Source organism: Neophocaena asiaeorientalis, unplaced genomic scaffold, assembly GCF_003031525.2.
Source record: "Neophocaena asiaeorientalis asiaeorientalis breed wild unplaced genomic scaffold, Neophocaena_asiaeorientalis_V1.1 scaffold504, whole genome shotgun sequence".
Taxonomy (NCBI): domain Eukaryota; kingdom Metazoa; phylum Chordata; class Mammalia; order Artiodactyla; family Phocoenidae; genus Neophocaena; species Neophocaena asiaeorientalis.
Genome location: NW_020174438.1, coordinates 7,675,255 through 7,693,686, shown reverse-complemented (window position 1 = coordinate 7,693,686; position 18,432 = coordinate 7,675,255). Strand labels below are relative to the sequence as shown.

Sequence of the window (18,432 nt, the reverse complement as noted above, 5' to 3'; positions counted from 1 at the left end):
TGTGTGACCTGTCCTCTCATCAATGTTAACATTTTAGCCTAGTCTTTTTCCTCTTATGCACATTTTAATTTTAACACATAGCTGGGATCCTACTGTGTAAATGGTATAGTTTTCTGATATTTTTAACTATTAAGTTTGAGAATTTTCTTATATAATTAAAATTATCTTACTTTTTATAACTGCATGAAATTTCATAATTGTAGATGTTATATTTTTCTTTGTGTATATCTCCTACATTGATTGCTTAACTCTTTATAACAAAAATTTCCTGGTCTATGTATATATATGCCTGTAGTCACAAGAAAAAAAGGAAGGAAAAAGGCTAAAATTTATACAAAGAAAAAAGTTATATAATTCTTAATTCAAGATTTCTGCTTATACTTCTGCTGTGAAGCATATATGTAGTTTGATTAAGAAATATAAAATTTTATTTTGACAGTGATTATGTGAAGTATTTATGTATGTTTAAAGGAAAGAAATAGAGAGCTATTTTACTTATCACTTAAGGGCTTCTGAGTTAGGTAGAGTTTTCCCTTTTTATTAACCAAATTAATACATATTTATAAGTGCAAATAATTGGAGAAATATAGAATATAAAAAATATAAGTGTATCTTTTTCCATCCTGCTACCAAAAAGTAAATCGTTTTCTATGGCATATATGTTATACACTTCTTGTATTTATATCTTTTAAGAGAATTACACAATTCATAGTGTTCTACATTTGCTAAGTTAATATTAATAACACCTTTCCATATATTTACATATTCAATATTTCAGATATTTTTATATTTTTTCTCATTTTATATATATTAAGTAGAACTCCCAGAATAATACCGTATAATAACAATTATAGTGGACTTCTTTGTCTAGGCACATAAAGGGCCCTTTGCATTAGTATGCTCAATATATTATCACCTCTTTACTGAGCAGAAAGGAGGATGCTTTGGTAGTGGAGAACAGTTTTTCACTCTTCCACAAATGTATCTCATGTCTGCCACAGTTTTCACCATAGCCTCTGCTGAGTCTATACCATCATCTAGGGATCAGCAAGGTCTCAGCGCCAAAAACCTGTTCTCCCATGATATTGCAGGTGGTGACATGATCTGTTAAGGACTTCCCTAATGGATACCATTTGTGATTTTTTTCCTTTTGCTAATGTTGTCTCTATTCTCTGATCCCTTAGCATATCCCTAGGTACATCAACAACCTGAGATCCACACGATGTTCTGCAAATTTTAAAGGCAAAGTCTATCAAATCAAAGAAATAATAATTCCTACTTTATGTAAAATGTCCCTCCATGTGTCAACTTAAAATAGAGAGGATCTAAAATAATGAAGAATCTTAACTTAGCAAAAGGAAATTGAATAGAAGTCAATAGATGTGAGAGTGGTGACAGTGGAAACTGGAAACAAACTAAAATATTGAAGTTGTAAGCACTTATACCTGCCCAATTATAAACTGATGCTTTTAACTTTGAATTATTCTGTTTGAAATGCATATTTTTAATCTTTCTGTCCATGGAGGAAAGAAATGTCTTCCAGGAGTTGGGGGCAGGAAAGGGTATTCTGATCTTGAAATAATGTGACAACATTTCCAAAATGTGTTTGCTCTAAAAGATGCCTTCTAAGCAAATGTTTGAAAATAGGGACTTCCCAGGCGGTCCAATGGTTAAGACTTCGCCTTCCAATGCAGGGGGTGCGGGTATTTTTATCTATTTATTTATTTATTTTGCGGTACGCAGGCCTCTCACTGTTGTGGCCTCTTCCGTTGCGGAGCACAGGCTCCGGACGCACAGGCTCAGCGGCCATGGCTCACGGGCCCAGGCGCTCTGCAGCATGTGGGATCTTCCCGGACCGGGGCACGAACCCGTGTCCCCTGCATCGGCAGGTGGACTCTCAACCACTGCGCCACCAGGGAAGCCCGGGGGTGCGGGTTTGATCCCCGTTCGGGGAGCTAAAAGCCCACATGCCCTGCAGCCAAAAAACGAAAACATAAAAAAACTGAAGCAACATCGTAACAAATTAAAGACTTAAAAAAATTTTTTTTTGAGAAAATAGTTGCGAACATGAAATTTCCATTCATAAATATGAGACACTCCGTTTTGAAACTTATTTCCTGAAGAGTGCATTTTGACCAGAACGAATGTGTGAGTTATATGTGTGAAAAGCTGAGAAATTGTAAATATTATCAGTTCTGGTTAAATGTGTGATTTGCCTGTGAAAACATTTTTTTACTATCAGCTTTGTGTATCCCAAAATGAACTATAGTTCTCAAGTATACTGAAGTAATATGGACATCATTCGAGGAAAGTAAAATGCCATCCTGAGTTAAATCATGTCTAAAGTCGTGACTTTTTTTCAGGATAGTTTTTCATGAATTTTCCCTTTCAGGGATAAGTATGATCTTGATAAACTGAATCAAGCAACATATCAGGGAGAAAAATAAAGATACTTAAAACAAAATACACCCAAATAATTATCAAGAAGTTTCTCCCACATGGGACTTCCCTGGTCGTCCAGTGGTTAAGACTCCATGCTCCCAGTGCAGGGGGCACAGGTTCGATCCCTGGTCAGGGAATTAAGATCCCACATGCTGCACAACATGGCCTAAAAAAAGAAAAAGAAATTTCTCCTACATATAAATTCTAGAGGGAGAGACAAGGATGGATGGGGTCTTTTCAGCCAGTCAAATATTCTACCTAGAAACTGATGCTTCAGAATCAGGAAGGAGAGGGAATCTATCACAACTCCCATTTCAGTCAAATTCCTGTATGAGGTTTCTTGAATTAATTTGTACAATTCCAAGTTTGGCAACTTTTATTCTAAATGTTTTGTTTTAAATCCAAAAGTATAGTGGTAAAAGTATATAATATAATAGAACTGCAAGATGTATTATCTCTCAATTTGGGCATTTCCTTATTTGATGTTGCTAATTAAAATAGAAAAATGTTTATTGGTAAAATAAGTCATTTATGAGCCTTAATTCTTAAAGATGGCCATATGTTTTATCTCTGTCAAAATCAAGAAAATTATGACAGAAGATGCATTTGGGGGATATGGAAAGGGCATGTTTTAATCCATGCAAAGAGTCAGTTATTTCTTTTCTTTTCTTTTTTCTTGGCCCCGCCGCGTGGCATGCGGGATCTTAGTTCCCCAAGCAGGGATCGAACCTGTGCCCCCTGCAGTGGAAGCGCTGAGTCTTAACCACTGGACCGCCAGGGAATCCCTAAGAGTCAGTTATTATACTTAAGCTGAAACGACTTAAATTTCTTATGAATAAAGTTTTCTAAATGTTCTCTATTTGCTTTTAAACAAAAAAGCGATAATGTCTGGCTTGATATCTGGAGAACTAAATGTAAATGATAACACGAGATAATAACGGAAATATCTTTTGAGGGGCGATTTTGTGACGATTAGCTGAATTTGTAGATATTGTTCTACACAAAGTTGCTCATTTAAGTTTTCAGAAATGTAATTTTATTTCTTTCTCTAATAATTTTAGCATGATTTGATTGTGTTTTAATGTTATATTAATTTAGTTCTAACTTGACATTCCTAACTGTTTTTTGGAAATTTATGAAATATAACATTGAGGTAGAAATATGTGTATATGTTTGTGTACATATATATGTATACATATATATAATATATGTGTGTATATATATATATATGTGTGTATGTGTGTGAGTTCATCCATATGTAGATGGATATATATGTGTGTATAGACATCAATAGAGAGTTCTCTAAAGGTCTCCCTAGAAACTGGAATTCAACTAAGGTAAATATTAAAATGTTTTAAAATGTTTGTGTGTGTGTGTGTGAAAAAAGTAAACAGGATCAAGTTATGACTCTAAGGAAACGTTGTCTATACTTTAATCACCCAAAATTGTAAAAGCTGGGGAATTTAAGGTAAAACTCCCTTAATAAGGGTTTGTCTGTTTTATCTATGAGTTACTATTCTCTGTTAGTTGCATGAGAATGCCATCTGAGGAGGTAAATGCTCTGGCTTCATGATCCTTAGTGTTTCCCTGGATGAGGTTATATTTTTCTTTAATTTTCAGAGATATTTGTATTACATTCAGATGATTTGAACACCCTGTTCGGATCTATACTCTATAAAATCAATTTTAAGTTTCTTAAACCATCATGCGAGAGGGAAATGGTGCATAGTTGTTACATGATGCCCCATATTTGCACTTGTATTTTTCTCTTCATCTTATCCTTTCGGAAAAAATCCTAAAGTAGGAAAGAGAAACATAAATGCAAACTCTGTGCATCTTTGATGAAACTAGGAAACATCTGAAAGCCCAAACCACAAATAGGAAGTGTTGCCCATAGCAGTGAGGATCAAAGCAAGGATGGTCACAACTGCAAATCACAAAGTCACACGCACAGAGCTGGCAGAACACGCAGTGAGTGGGCACGTCCAGAAGTGCAGAAGAAACATAATTTAGTTTGTAGTAATGAGAACAGAGTCCATGGGCTTCAGGCCTGAGCTTCCTTGAAATGAGTTTGATGCTTACACAAGTAGAACTTGCAGAGCTGACCAAGAAATCCAACAGACCACCATCCTGCAGCAAGTAATTTCAGGGAGGAGAAGGAAAACTCTGCGTTGTTAATTGCTAAAGAAAAGAGAAAAAGTCACACTGAAAACTCTGTGTTGTAAGGAGAATTCCTGCTAGCCTGGACCATTGCCCTGGCTCATTCACCATACAGTGGATCTCCTCCAAATACAGCCCAGAAGAAATCACCTCTTTCCATGATAAGCAACAGTTTTAAAAATTGTACTGAACTTAGTGAATGGATAAAGAAGACGTGGCATATATACACAATGGAATATTACTCAGCCATAAAAAGGAATGAAATTGAGTCATTTGTAGAGACATGGATGAACCTAGAGACTGTCATACAGAGTGAAGTCAGAAAGAGAAAAACAAATACCATATACTAACACATATATATGGAATCTAGAAAAATGGTACTGATGAACCTAGTGGCAGGGCAGGAATAGAGACGCAGACGTAGAGAACGGACTTGTGGACACAGGGGGAAAGGGGAGGCCTGGACGAATTGAGAGAGTAGCATTGACAGATATACACTACTATGTGTAAAATAGATAGCTAGTGGGGAGCTGCTGTATAGCACAAGGAGATTGACTCTGTGCTCCTGTGATGGGGATGGTGGGAGGGAGGCTCAAGAGGGAGGAGATATGGGGATATATGTATACGTATAGCTGATTCACTTTGTTGTACAGCAGAAACTAACACAACATCGTAAAGCAATTATACTCCAATAAAGATGTAAAAAAAAAAAAATTGAACAGAACTTAAATAAAGTTACCCTAAAAAAAAAGGAGGAAAGAAACTAGAAAATTAAATGGCAGATGGCAAGCTCCTTCCTCCATTAAAAATTTTTTTCTTCCAGTTTTGTTGAGACATAATTAACATATAGCACTGTATATGTTTAGCATAATGATTTGACTTGCATACATCATGAGATGATTATCACAATAAGTTTAGTGAACATCCATCGTCTCATAGAGATGCAACGTTAAAGAAATAGAAAAAAAATTTTTTTCTTTGTGATGAGACCTCTTAAGATTTACTCTTAACAACTTTCATCTATAACACACAGCAGTGTCAATTACATTGATCACGTTGTACACTACATCCCTAGTACTTATTTAACTTATAACTGGACGTTTGTACCTTTTGACCACCTTCATCCAATTCCCATGCCCCGCACCCCCCTGCCCCGGTAACCACATTTTTAATTACATTTTACAACTGTGTTGTGTAAAGAATATATTAACATCATATATTAAAACGTTTCTTTTACCTAAAAGTTCTTTTTTTTTCTTCTGATTTTAAAAAAACTAAAGCATTGTCATGGGCCCAGAGAGGATTGTGGGCCCCAGGTACTGTCTCTACTAAGCCTTAGTCCGCCCGGGAGGATGCAACAGCGCTCCAACGAAGGACGACAAACAAGGCTCAGCTGTGCGCCAGCTCCTCGAGGGCAGGTTCTTGTTCGTTCTTGTGTCCCTAGCACCTCAATGGAATAAGTGTGCTTATTCTCCAAATATTCAGTACCTACTCTGTGACAGGTCCTGCACTAAGCGCTGAGGACACAAGGATAAGATGCTGCCCTCGCCCTTCACGTTGGTTTCACCGCCAATGAGACTGTATCTATTAGGAATCGTTCAGCTGCAGGGGAAAATCAAGTACATCAGATAAACTAAAACTAGGGTTAAACAAAAAGCATATTTATCAGTTCACATAAATGAAAACGTCCATGGTAAACCTGGTTTCGGGATTGACTGAATTTAGGGATCAAGTGACCATAACAAAACAACAGTGAAAGTTAAGCTCTCATGTGCCTGGCACAATTCTGAGCCTTTTACATGTACCCACCCATTTAACTCACACCAAACCTGCATGCTAGGTAGTACGATTAGCTCCATTTTGCCCAGGAGAAAAGTGCAGTATTCAACTTCTCTCTGTTCTGCCTTCCAGACTGTAGGGTTTCTTCTCAAATCCTCCTAGTGGACCCAAATTTATTAGTTATCTATGAGAGAAAAATTCACAAGAATTACTAAGAAAGAATATGCAGGACTTGGTGACTCATTGGATACAGGGATTTCGGCGGGTGGTGAAATTCAGTTCTTTGATTGTAACACTTTCTAAGGTGATTGTAACACTTTCTAAGGGGATCAACGGGGGGGAATCATGACTTTTGAGAAAAGAGGAGCACAGTTTTAGATGTGTTCAATTTAGTGTGTCAGTCAGACACTCAGGTGACTAGTTTTTATTACATATCAGGTCATTCCAAAAAGTCACTTGAGAAACTTACATAATAAGAAATAATACAACAGGATAGAAAAAAAAATAAAAGAGGAAATCAGGTTAGAGGGAACGACTCCTCTGTAATTACTGCCACCCTACTAGATAAAAGGTCCCATTTCTGGGGCTCTTATAGGACCTTATATTTCTCTCATTATAGCACCTATTTAAAACTTTATTACAATTCCCAGCTTAATATAAGTTCCAGTTTAATATAAGTTCCATGAGGGCAGCACTCCTGTCCGTGTAATACACCATCCATCCCCATCACCTAGCACAACAAATATCAAGTGAATGAATGAATACATGAAAGACCTTATTTAATCCTCCTAACAGACAGACCTGAAAAAAGAGAATTCCCCTTCACCAGCAATAAAGTTCAGCTGTGAAGACGATGTTTTTTCCATGTACTTTGCCACCTCTCTATTTAACATGGATACAAATGAACTAAAACAATTCACCAAAGAAAGGCCAAGATTGGAAGGAACATATCACAAGGAATGACTGAATAAAAGCAGCGATGTTTAGCCTAAGGAAGAGATGGTGGGAGAAATCCTACATAAGTCAGTCCTGTGTGCCCTGCTGGAGCTGGACTCCAAGGACACGCACATCATAAAAGTAAAGGAATTTTGGTGTACAGATGTTGCAGAAGTGAGGCCAACTGCCACATATGGGAAACCATAAAGACATATTGTGATCTTACAAAGTTTCCTATCAGTTAAAGTTGTCCAAAAATAGAGTTGCCTAAGAGGCAGTGAGTTCCTTGTCACTGGACTTTTTCAAATATAAGCCAGCTAAGGATAGGATGTAAAATGGTAAAGGATGTTTAAGTGTTGGAAATGCATTCAATGGCTTTCTAGTTCTCTTCAATGCGGAAGTTATATGATTCAACTCTCAGTAAAGGGAAGTCAAAAGGATCTCCGGTACTTAACAGAGGAAGACACTTCCTACCAGGAATGTAGTCTTACCCATGCAGGAAGAATATCACAGCAGAAAAAAAGCAGGCAGGTTGGATAACCCTGCCCATTACCTTCATCCTGTTTTCACTATTCCTTTTTCTTTTTTTTTTCTGCTTTGGTTCTTCATTGCTGTGCGCGGCTTTCTCTAGCTGCAGCGAGCAGGGCTACTCTTCGTTGTGGTGCACGGGCTTCTCACTGCGGTGGCTTCTCTTGTTGCAGAGCACGGGCTCTAGGCCCACGGGCTTCAGTAGTTGTGGCACGCAGGCTCAGTAGTTGTGGCTCGTGGGCTCTAGAGCGCAGACTCAGTAGTTGTGGTGCACAGGCTTCGTAGTTGTGGCGCACGGGCTTAGTTGCTCCATGGCACGTGGGATCTTCCCGGACCAGGGCTCAAACCCATGTCCCCTGCATTGGCAAGCAGACTCTTAACCACTGAGCCACCAAGGAAGCCCTATTCTGTTTCGTTACACTTTAAGATCTTACTTCAGTTTCCCATGTAGACTTTCTTGCAGGATGGAAAATGTTCTGACTAGCTAGCTAGATTATTCTAGTTCACTTACCAGTTAGACTTCTCAGGGAAATTCATGAATTCAGCACTCAAGTTAATCGGTGTTTTCTGATTAATCCCTTTCAGCCTAATCATGCTGGAACACATAATAAATTTGCATTTCTGACCTTAAAAACTGAGAACGAGTCTCTGAATTTTGGTAATCCACCAGTGTGCCTCCCCCTCGGTTAAAGCAGCCACCTAAATGCCACATATGCTGGATGACAAGTTGGATCTCTGTGTCAGTGTCTCCATTCCCTTTAGTTTATAGTAATAGTAATAATAATGATAGCAGCGACAATGAAGAATGCAATGTCACGAAGAGAACTATTAAAAACTGAAGTCGCTTTTGTTTTAACTTGATTTTTATTATTTGCTGCGGTAGAAGCATCAGGAAGGAATAAAAAGTAACATCCCCCATCAAAGTTAGCCAAGCCTTTGGATTCCTAGGGGTCAGCGTCCAGGATCTCTGAGCCTTCGTGTGCTTCCCAATGAGCTATCAAGCTATTTTATGTGAGAAATATGCATTTGAGCTCTCAATTTTGTGCGGGGGTTGAAAGGGGGAAATTGGATTTCCAAGGATTTGAAATGGAACAAGGGTTTATTCTTCTTTGGGGATAGAGAACTGAGCCTGTTCAGACCAGCCCCTCAGTGATGGCAAAACCTTGAAATGAGTGGTTGCTGGGAAGCTGAATGGTCTGTGCACTAAGGTTTGGAAGCCTGGAGGAGGAGCCCTGAATCTCTCCAGAGGAAATGGAGCTACCGAAGAGCCACCCTCCATGGAAAGACCTCTGGTTCAGGGCACAGAGCTTGACAGGCCGACCTCGGGGTTGTAGGATGAGGCACCAACAGGGACACTGGTACCCCAACAGTGACATCGTGTGGTCATAAGGAGCAATAGCAGCAGAGATATACAGTCTGAGAGACACTGAGCCGGTGTGAACCCCCTGGTACAACTGCACAATCTAAGGAAGTGGAAGAGCCCTAAAGTGACTGGAAACAGACTTCCTACCAACTGTAGCAGGTAGGGGCTTGGCCTCTTCTAATTGAGTCCATAGAAATTTATTTAAAACGTCACTGTTGAACTCTGGTCCCAACGTCCTCATTTAAAGCACTCATCCTCCCCAGTAATTATCTGTACCCTTAGTGTTTTCTTTTCTTCAGAGCCCATAACCAGAAGGCCCTTCTAGTTCATACATTTACTTGTTTTTATCTGGCTTATAAGTTTCCTTCTTTATTGCCTGTCTTCCCCTTACTAGAATTTAAGTCCACGGAGGCTGGGATCTTGTCATTCTTGTGTGTCATTGTATTCCCAGCTCTTAAAATAGTGCCTGGCAGACCCTCGGAATTCAGGAAATATTTGTCAAATGAGTGGACGAATGGATTATATACCTGAAACAAACTATGTTCCACGTACTGTGCTAGGCACTTAACATCATTTAATCCTCGTATCAGCCCAGTAGGGGCTATCACCAGCCCTTTGAATAGCTGAGGGAACTACGAACCCAAATCATTAACCACTGAGCTCTACTGCCCCTCACCATTCCTGTTTCCCATCCCTCTAGTTACCTTTTCCAAGAACATCCCCTCCTTTTCCTCCTTCAGGTTAGGTTGTGTCCCTTTCCCTTTTCCTCTCAAAATAACCTATGTATAACTATCACTGCACTTACATCAGTCATTATATGTTTGTATCTCCCTACACTCTGAGCTCCTTGAGTGCCTCAGAAGGGACTGTCCTCTTGGTGTTCACGAGAGATACTATAGGGCCTGGAACACAATAGGTACTCAAAGTATTTTTATACAACAATGACTGAATGAATGGGTGGATGACCCCACTCCTATCCCGAGCCAACCCCCTCCCACTTCTCCTTTTTTCTGTGATGCTCGCGACAGCCTACTGTGCACCAGGCACGGGAAATACAGAAATGAATAAAACAGTCTCTACTGCAAAGAAGCCACAGTCTAGTGGAGCTGGGGTGGTGGCGGGAGAGTAATGGCAAACAATCACCATTAGTGCAGTTAGCGCTGAAGCGTGCAGGTGGTGCTAGGAAGAGAAGCATCTGGCCCTAAAACAGGGGTACCTTGCTGCCTTTTGTAGGACAGTAGAGATGAGAGTGGGAGCACACGGCTCATCATGATTCAGTAGTAGAATGAGGGGAAGTGGCAAGAGGTGAGGCTACAAAAATGGGCAGGTACCAGCTCATGAAGGGCCTTGAAGGTAACATTCAAGAACTTGGACTTTATTCTGAAGGTGATGGGGAACTATTGAAGGGTCTGGATCAGGAAGGTGATGTGATCAGATTGGCAGTTCAAATAATGGTCAGAAGAAAGACGAAGCCTGAAATAGAGCAGCAGCAATGGGTATTAAGAAAAGAGATCAGAGTTATCAGCAGGATAACTGTTTCCATGTGGTAGGGGAAGGAGAGAAAGGAGGAGCCAGTGAAGACTCCCAGGTTTCTGGATGGATGATGGTGCCATTCGCTGGTAAAGAAAACACAGAAGGAGGAGCAGTTTTGAATGATACATAGTAAGTGCTCAATAAATAGCTGTTGAGTTGAACTTAATTAAAAGGTAGAAGACACACTGCTTCTTTTGGACGCATTTGGAGTTTGGATTCCTTTTCAAATACAGCTCAAGACAGTGGTCTAGGGGGTATGTGGCCCATAGGACAGCCTCAGCAGTGGGAGTTAATGGAAGAATACTCAGAATGAGAAGAGGGCTAAGAACAGAATCTCAGAAAACCCAACTTTTAAGAGGTGGTAGAGGAAGAAGAGACTAAGGGGAAAACCACAAGTTGACAATTATTGAGCACCTACAGCAAGGGACTGTACTAGATGTTGGGAAAAAATTATGATTGTATGTCCCGAGGAGGAAAGTGCCGAAGGAGCGAGTAGCCAGAAGGATGTGTCTATGTGCCACTGGGGGAGAGCCCAGGATTCAGTGGAGAAATCACACAATGATCTGTTGGAAATGGAAGCCACACTCCAGGTTCCAACGTCTGTCTTATTCCTTGCATCGCCTTTCCCCCACCCCTTCACATGGAGTCCGGATTAGGTGCCACGACTTTTATTGACGGTGAGTGTAAGCAGGTGTGAGTGGCTGCTCTTTTAAAGGACACAGGGTGCTGGGCTTAAGAAGCCAGGAAGGGAGGGCCAGCGCTGGGCTGTGGATGCAGGATTCACTCCTTATTTGGGCGGGAACGCTGCATTCCGAGAGGAAGATTTATTTCGGGGCTAGGCATCGGCGCGGGGGAGGCAGGCAGCACCAGCCATTAGGCCGCACTCTCTATTTGGAGCACAGCCGCTGCTGCTTCGGCAGCCCCAGGTCTCCCGGGATCTTCCTCGGTATCCTGCGGAGGTTCTGGTTCCTGCTTAGACTCCGACTCAGGCTGGGCTTCCGGCTGGCCCTCAGTGCTCCGGCCAGGCCCAAGGCGAGGAGGCTTAACAGGCGTGGGGGATGGCGCTGCAGGCCCTTTCCGGCCCGAAAAGGCCCTTCGCAAGCTATGCACCAACCCGGCGCGCCGCAGCCGCAGCGCCCTGGACTCCACGGGCTCCTCCTCGTCTGAGCTCTCCCCACCTTCGCCCTCTGGCTGCTGTGGGCCAGGTTCGGCCTGGTCCACCGGGCCTAAGGGCTCCGGCGCCTTCTGGAAGGCCTTGGCCGGGATTTCAGCCTCCTCCTGCAAGTGATGGACACAGCACTGGCCCTGGCAGCCCCCTATCGCGCACCAGCCTGAGCCTCCCTCCTCAATGACACCAGGGGAACCCACCCCACCCTTAGCCTCCGCAGCCCGGATGGGAAAGAAAAGGCAGGCGTGGGAAAGGGGTCGTGGGTTGGAGGGAGGTGGGGAGAGCTAGGGCAGGGGAACTGCAGAAGTTTGTGGAACCCGGTTAGGGACATGAGACAGGATGGTAGCCGCAGGGGCAAGAACAGGAGGAGGGGGCGAACTGTCTCGGGATGCACTTCCGCCACCGTTCTTTTCATCTGGGGATGGGCTGGGACTTGGAGCAACTGCTGTGGACGTGGCCTGGGCGTGGCCTGGGCGGGCTTTGATTGGCTGGGTTCAGGGGTGTGAGGGAAGGCTGGGGTTCGGTGGTGGGAAGCGCGCGAGGGCCTGGAAGTGGTTTCCACGAGACCGGAGGAGGGTAGGGTCAGGAATGTGGGTGTGGTAGGCGGATGGGAGGGGGAGCCCCCGGGTGGTGGCCCGCGGGAAAGGCCTCGATCAGGGGACGCCTGAGGTCACTGACCTTGAAGAGCAGAACGTGGAGCTTCCCGCGCGCCACCAGCAGCCCGTGGTTGGCCTCCAGCCGCTGCACCTGGGCGGCTCGGCGCACCGCGCGCTCCTGGGCGGCATCGGCGTGCGAGCCCACGCGCTCAGCCTTGGCCAGCAGCTGCGCCAGCGCGTTGCTCGTGGTGTCGTGGCTGCGACTCAGCGCGCCCAGGCGGCTCTGGATGCGACGCACGGAGCCCGCCAGGCCGCCCTGCCTCTGAGCCAGGCCCCCCTGCCGCTCGCGCAGCGCCTCCAGCATGGTGGCCAGCTTCTCCAGCAGGGTCACCACCGTGACGGCGTGCACCGGGCCCCTAGCCGGCGCTCCGGGAACAGGCCCCGGCTCCAGCGCGCTCTCCCCCATGCTCCCCGACTGCCCTGCCTGGCTCTCCCTGAAGCCGCCGGCTGCGCTCTGGGCTGGGGCCGCCTTCCCCGGCTCCTCCCCAGCTCCGGCCGTGACTCAGGCAGGCGGAGTTGGCCTTCCCGAGCGGCGGGAGGGAAAGCGGGGGGCGGGATGTTGGTGGTGGGGTCCTTCGAAAGCGCTCCCCCTTTCCGCCGCCCCGCCCCGGAGACCCGCGGGGAAGCAGGTTGGCCCGGGATCCGCCCCACCCCGCCCGGCAAACTCTCTGGCTCTGAGTGTGAGTTCCCTCCCCCACTCCAATTCCCTAGTGTGCCTCTTTCTGGAAAGTACTCTCCCCACTGCAGAGGGCGAGCCGTGGAAAATTTTGCTGTTTGCATCGAGTGGGCAGAGAAACTATGTTAGCAAAGCAAAGGGGTAACCAAAGGGCCTCCGCAGCCTCCTGCCCTGGCCTCCCACGCTTCAAAGGGTTGCGTTTGCGCCCCACGCTGGGCGCGGTAGACTGGGAGGTTCTTGGACATTCTGCTACCAACCTAAGACTGTTTAAGCCTGAGGCCTCGCTTTGGGACCCAGCAGGCCCCGCAGTGTGGACAGAGGAGGGGCGGAGGGAGTAAGGAGGCATCCTCTGGTATTTCCCTAATAGTCTTCACCAGGGTTTGGCCACAGGCCTCATTTCCTGCTTCTCTAGTTCCTACTGTTGTGTAGCATTACCCTGCTTTCTTTCTTCTAATTCTTTCCCTCTCTTTCTTTAAGCCCATCAGAGCCTAGGTCCTGCACCCCAAGCTTGGAGGGCAGGCAGGACACCTCTTCCTGTGAAACCTTTAAAAGTGTTAGAGTAGGTTCTGGTATGTCTTTGTTCTTCTGGAGGCTAGTTGTGGCTCCCACCTGATGTTTTTTAAATTTTCTTTGGAAATAGGTGAGAATATCAGCTGAGAGTGAAGAAGATTTAAAATGGCTGCCTGGAGGGGGAGAGAGTGAACATAGAGGATCCAGTTAATGATGTGGGTAATGGATTCCTTATGTCATCAGTTTGGAAAACCCCACGCCTTGTCTCTAGCAGTACTTGGTAAACTGATGGTAGGCACAGAAATTCAAGCAATGCATTGATCATGATGAAGTCTCTCCTTCTGCCTCTCCTCACCCAATCTCTGAGGGCCACTTGATGACTGTGGAAGAAACTGTCATTCAGGGGATAGTTACGTGGGCCCGAAAAGACCTGAGGTCCGATTTACACAGAAGTACAGCAGAGGATGAGCAGTTATTGCCAGAAATCTGGTGATGCTAAGTTAATGACCAAATTCTACAAATACAAGTTCATGTAGCCTGACCCCCTCAGCCCCTTGGGGGCCTAATGGGAATCACCATCTCCTCCAGTGGATCTATATTTGCTCAGAGAGACCCATCAGGATGTGCCAGTTAAAATACTTTCAAACTAAGGGAACAGAGAACCCAATTTAAAAGTTCTTAAACACAGGAAATCCAATTCAAACGTAATTGAAAAAGACCATGGTAAAGTGATGCTTAAGTGTGGGTCAGTCACAGCTCTCTCAACTATGCCCTCTACAGGTGTCAGCTTCATTTCCAGACGGGGAACAGGGTGGTTACAGCAGTTCCAGGCCGCACATCTCTGCACAAGATCAAGAGAAAAGAGGGGACCATCTTAAAATTTAGAACATTTATTTCCCAGAGGCCCCCAAGAAGTTTTCCAGTTGCCTTCCACTGAATTAAATGGCCATGCCAGAACCAAGGTCTATGGCTCTGCATTGGTGGGCTGGAACATAAGTTCCTTAACCCATCACTGACAAGAGAGCTGATAATTACCTTTTGACAAAGTAGGCCCACTTCTACAGCAGGGTAGGGTCAGCTTGCCTAGGTGCACATGGGTGGTTTGGGCGGAAAAGTGGTTATCTATGTATAACATCTGAGTACTGCTAAGGATAGATAGTCAATCAAAAATATCTGCTACAGGAAGCCTATGAAAAAATCACTAGCCTTGAGAATTGGTACTAAAGAAGCCCAAAGCATTTGGAAACAAGAACTATATGGATAGATATTTTTCAAAGGCCTGCTGAATTCCTCTCTGGATGTGCAGAACAAGGATGACCTTAAAATTTAGCAACAAAGCCACTGATCTTCCCAAAACTTCAACCATAAAAGCCATAGAAACTAGCAGATATTGGAAAATAGAAGCCCATGAGCTGCATAAAAATAACTTGGGGCAACCTAGAAGAATGCCCTGAGTCAAAAAAAGCCCAGATTGATGGAAATTATAGTAGTATGACCTTGATCACAAAGTATCCAAGAAAAAGCCATATTACAGTTTCCAATGAGGATGGAAAGAAGAAAAGAGAGCAAAGATGCAGAATGATACCCTCTAAGGCAGTGCAACCTGATCTTGTTTAAAGATTTTATTTTCTCCATCAGGGATGTGACTGGGACCCACCCCCTCAAACTCCTTGGTATGGGGTTGAAAAATGGAAACCAATTGGTGTGGGTTTATCGTGTCACCCCAAAAATATATGTTCAGATCCTAACCTTTGATACCTGTGAATATGTTCTTATTTGGAAATAGGATCTTTGCAGATGTAATCAAGTTAGATGAGATCATGCTAGAGTAGGGTGGGCCCTTAATCCTATATGACTGGTGACCTTACAAGAAGAAAAGAATCACACAGGGAGAACACCACGTGACAATGGAGACAGAGAGTGGAATCACGCTGCCACAAGCACAGGAAAGCCTGAAGTGTCCAGGAGCTGAAAGAGGTAAGGAAGGATCCTCCCCTAGAAGCTTTGGAGGGAGCGTGGCCCTACCAAATTCTTTAAAACAATTGAAACAAAGGTATTGCCCGCCCTGCTTCTCAAGCTTCTTTTCATACATTGGCCTGTCCCCTTCCCAGAACATACATACTATGAGGAAGAGTTGTCTTTATTTTAAAAGAAATCACTACAGCTTTCATGAGGGCTGGACCTGCCTGGAATATATCTGCCTAACAAAGATGGACTCAGCGGTGGCCCCCTGCCTCTGCCTGTATCTGCTCTGGGTCCTTTAAGTGAGAGGAAGCTCAAGGAAACCTCTGAAAGAGATCAGGTTACAGTGCCTTAGATGATATCACTCAGCATCCTTGTTTTCTTTCTTTCCTCAGTGGTCAGGTGCCCCACTGTCTGATGTTGCAAAAATGCCCTGAAACGAAAGTGACAGAGGCACTGCAGTTCCTAACATCATACCTGAGGGGAAGAGGATGTTCAGTCAGGGCCGGGGACCAGCCATGAGGGATGCAGCAGATGGGGGCCTCCTGGAGTAGTAGTACTTTAGCCCATGACACGTAGTGAAATGTGTGTGATATCTCCCACTGAAACAAAGAACATCAACTAATGGGAGTGTTTGGGCTTTAGTGTCCAAATTTGCTCCACCTTGGAATCCTTATACACTCCACATCTTGGGTTATCCAAAAGGCCACATACTTTGAATAGGGTTCAGAGGCGCCTCAGTGATTGGCCCTGGCCAAGTTACAAGTCAGCTCCTAGCCCTTGGGCCGTATAAGAAAGATGAGACTTGAGGTCTGTGTGTGATTTCTGCCTCTCCCACCAAGACGATTTGGGGAGAGGGGGAGAGACGGCAGGACCTAAAAGGAAAAATGTAACATAAACATTTAGGCAATGCTTCCGGCATCTGAGAATTATACTGCTTTTGAAAGATAATTGCTGGCTTACGAGTAGATGCTAGTGGAGAGATTCACCAGAGGTTGCTGGATTGTTTTGTTCATTGTCTCACATAGCAATGCAGCCTAACAGTCTTTGATTATGCAATGGAAAAAAAATCTAAAAAAGGATCAGAAATGGCTGTGTGAGTTAATTGTACAAGAAACACCCTTGACCCTGAGCCTCACTTTCAGCTGCCAAACAAACAGGGACATCTTCCAAGGACTTAAGCTTTGAATTAAAAGTAGCAACATGCATGGTAGTTTGTATCTGATAAGCAACAAGTAATTACTGTATAGCACAGGGAATTATACTCAATACCTTATAATAACCTATAATGGAAAATAATCTGAAAAAAATATATATATATATATAACGGAATGGCTTTGCTGTACACCTGAAACTAACACAATGTTGTAAATCAACTATACTTCAATTAAAAAATAAAGTAACAACGTGCGGCACAAGCAGAACCACCCATTCAACAGGTTAGGAGCCTCGGTGGACAGGCGCCACCTTCCACCCTTTGTCACAGACATCCTGCCTACGGAAGGGGTAAGGCCATTCCACACAATGAGGGAGCTCTGTGCCTCTGGCAGTGAAAAGAGCTATAAGTTTGGAGCAACAGGAAGTGAGAATCGGTTCGAACTCCAGAAATCAATATAACCAAATGGGTGGAAGATCCTGGAATTGTACATTATGGCCAAGAGGTTTGGGGATGGCTTTTATGACAAGAATCAGGCATAGTGTTCCCTCAAACCACTATTTTTTGTATCTCATAGTTTAGGATGTTGAGTAGTGTCCCCAAAAAGGTATGTCCAAGTCCTAACCCCAGTACCTATGAATGTGACCTTATTTAGAAATAGGGTCTTTGCAGATGTAATTAAGGATATTGAAACGAGATCATCCTAGGTTTGGGGTGGGCCCTAAATCCAGTGACTAGAGCCCTTATAAGAAGAGGAGAAAACAGAGACACAGAAAAGAAGGCCATGTGAAGATCGAGACAGAAACTGGAGGGCAACCCCAAACCTAGCAGCCACCAGAAAGTAAGAGAGAGGCATGGAATGGATTCTCCCTCAGAACCTCCTGAGGGTGCGTGACCCTAGCAACATTGATTTTGTACTTTTGCCCTCCAGAGCCGTGAGGGAGCATATTTCTGTTGTTTTAAGCCACTAAGTTTGTGGTAATTTGTTACAGCAGCCCTAGGAAATTATTACACATATGAACACCCACCAGAAGGATTAGGGACACAAAAAAGCAGTTTTAACAACCAAGTAAATCAGTCAATATGCCATGAATGGAATCAGAGCGTCCCGCACCTGAGATGAGGCTGAGAAGCCCAGAACTGTGGAATATGTCATTGCGGCTGGAGCCAGTTGTCAGGGTGTGGGAGTCGAGCTCCTCCTGCAAAACTGTCCTGGGACATTCAAAAGGCAAAAAGCCTGGAAGTGACTGAATAGACTCTATTGAATCCCTTTCTGTAATCTGAGGAATTCAGCGGGCCCTGACACGGGGGAGGCCTGGCCTGGATTTGAGCTTGCATTCCTTGGCAAATCACTCAGAGGCCACCATCAAAGCCCCCGCAGGCCTCTATCTTGAGCTAATATGGCATTCTTCTGACCCCGGAACTTATTTTACCACCCACATAATAAAGGACAGGGCAGATCATTAGGGACTGGTGTGCGCTACCTCTTAAAGGCAGGCTCGTGGAGTGAGAGGTAGAATGAGGCATTGAAGACGGGTTTGACCGAGATGCCATGGGCAGCAC

The 18,432-nt window shown here is 44.1% G+C and overlaps 1 protein-coding gene across 1 annotated transcript; it reads right to left on the bottom strand.

Annotated features, from left to right (window-relative positions):
• Window positions 1-8,690: 8,690 nt before the first annotated feature.
• Window positions 8,691-13,115, bottom strand: CAVIN3 (caveolae associated protein 3). Its single transcript, XM_024757130.1, has 2 exons — window positions 12,588-13,115; window positions 8,691-12,019 (listed from the first exon to the last, which is right to left on the bottom strand). Exons 1-2 carry the CDS (start codon window positions 12,969-12,971, stop codon window positions 11,615-11,617), a joined length of 789 nt encoding a protein of 262 aa, XP_024612898.1. The 5' UTR covers window positions 12,972-13,115; the 3' UTR covers window positions 8,691-11,614.
• Window positions 13,116-18,432: the final 5,317 nt, after the last annotated feature.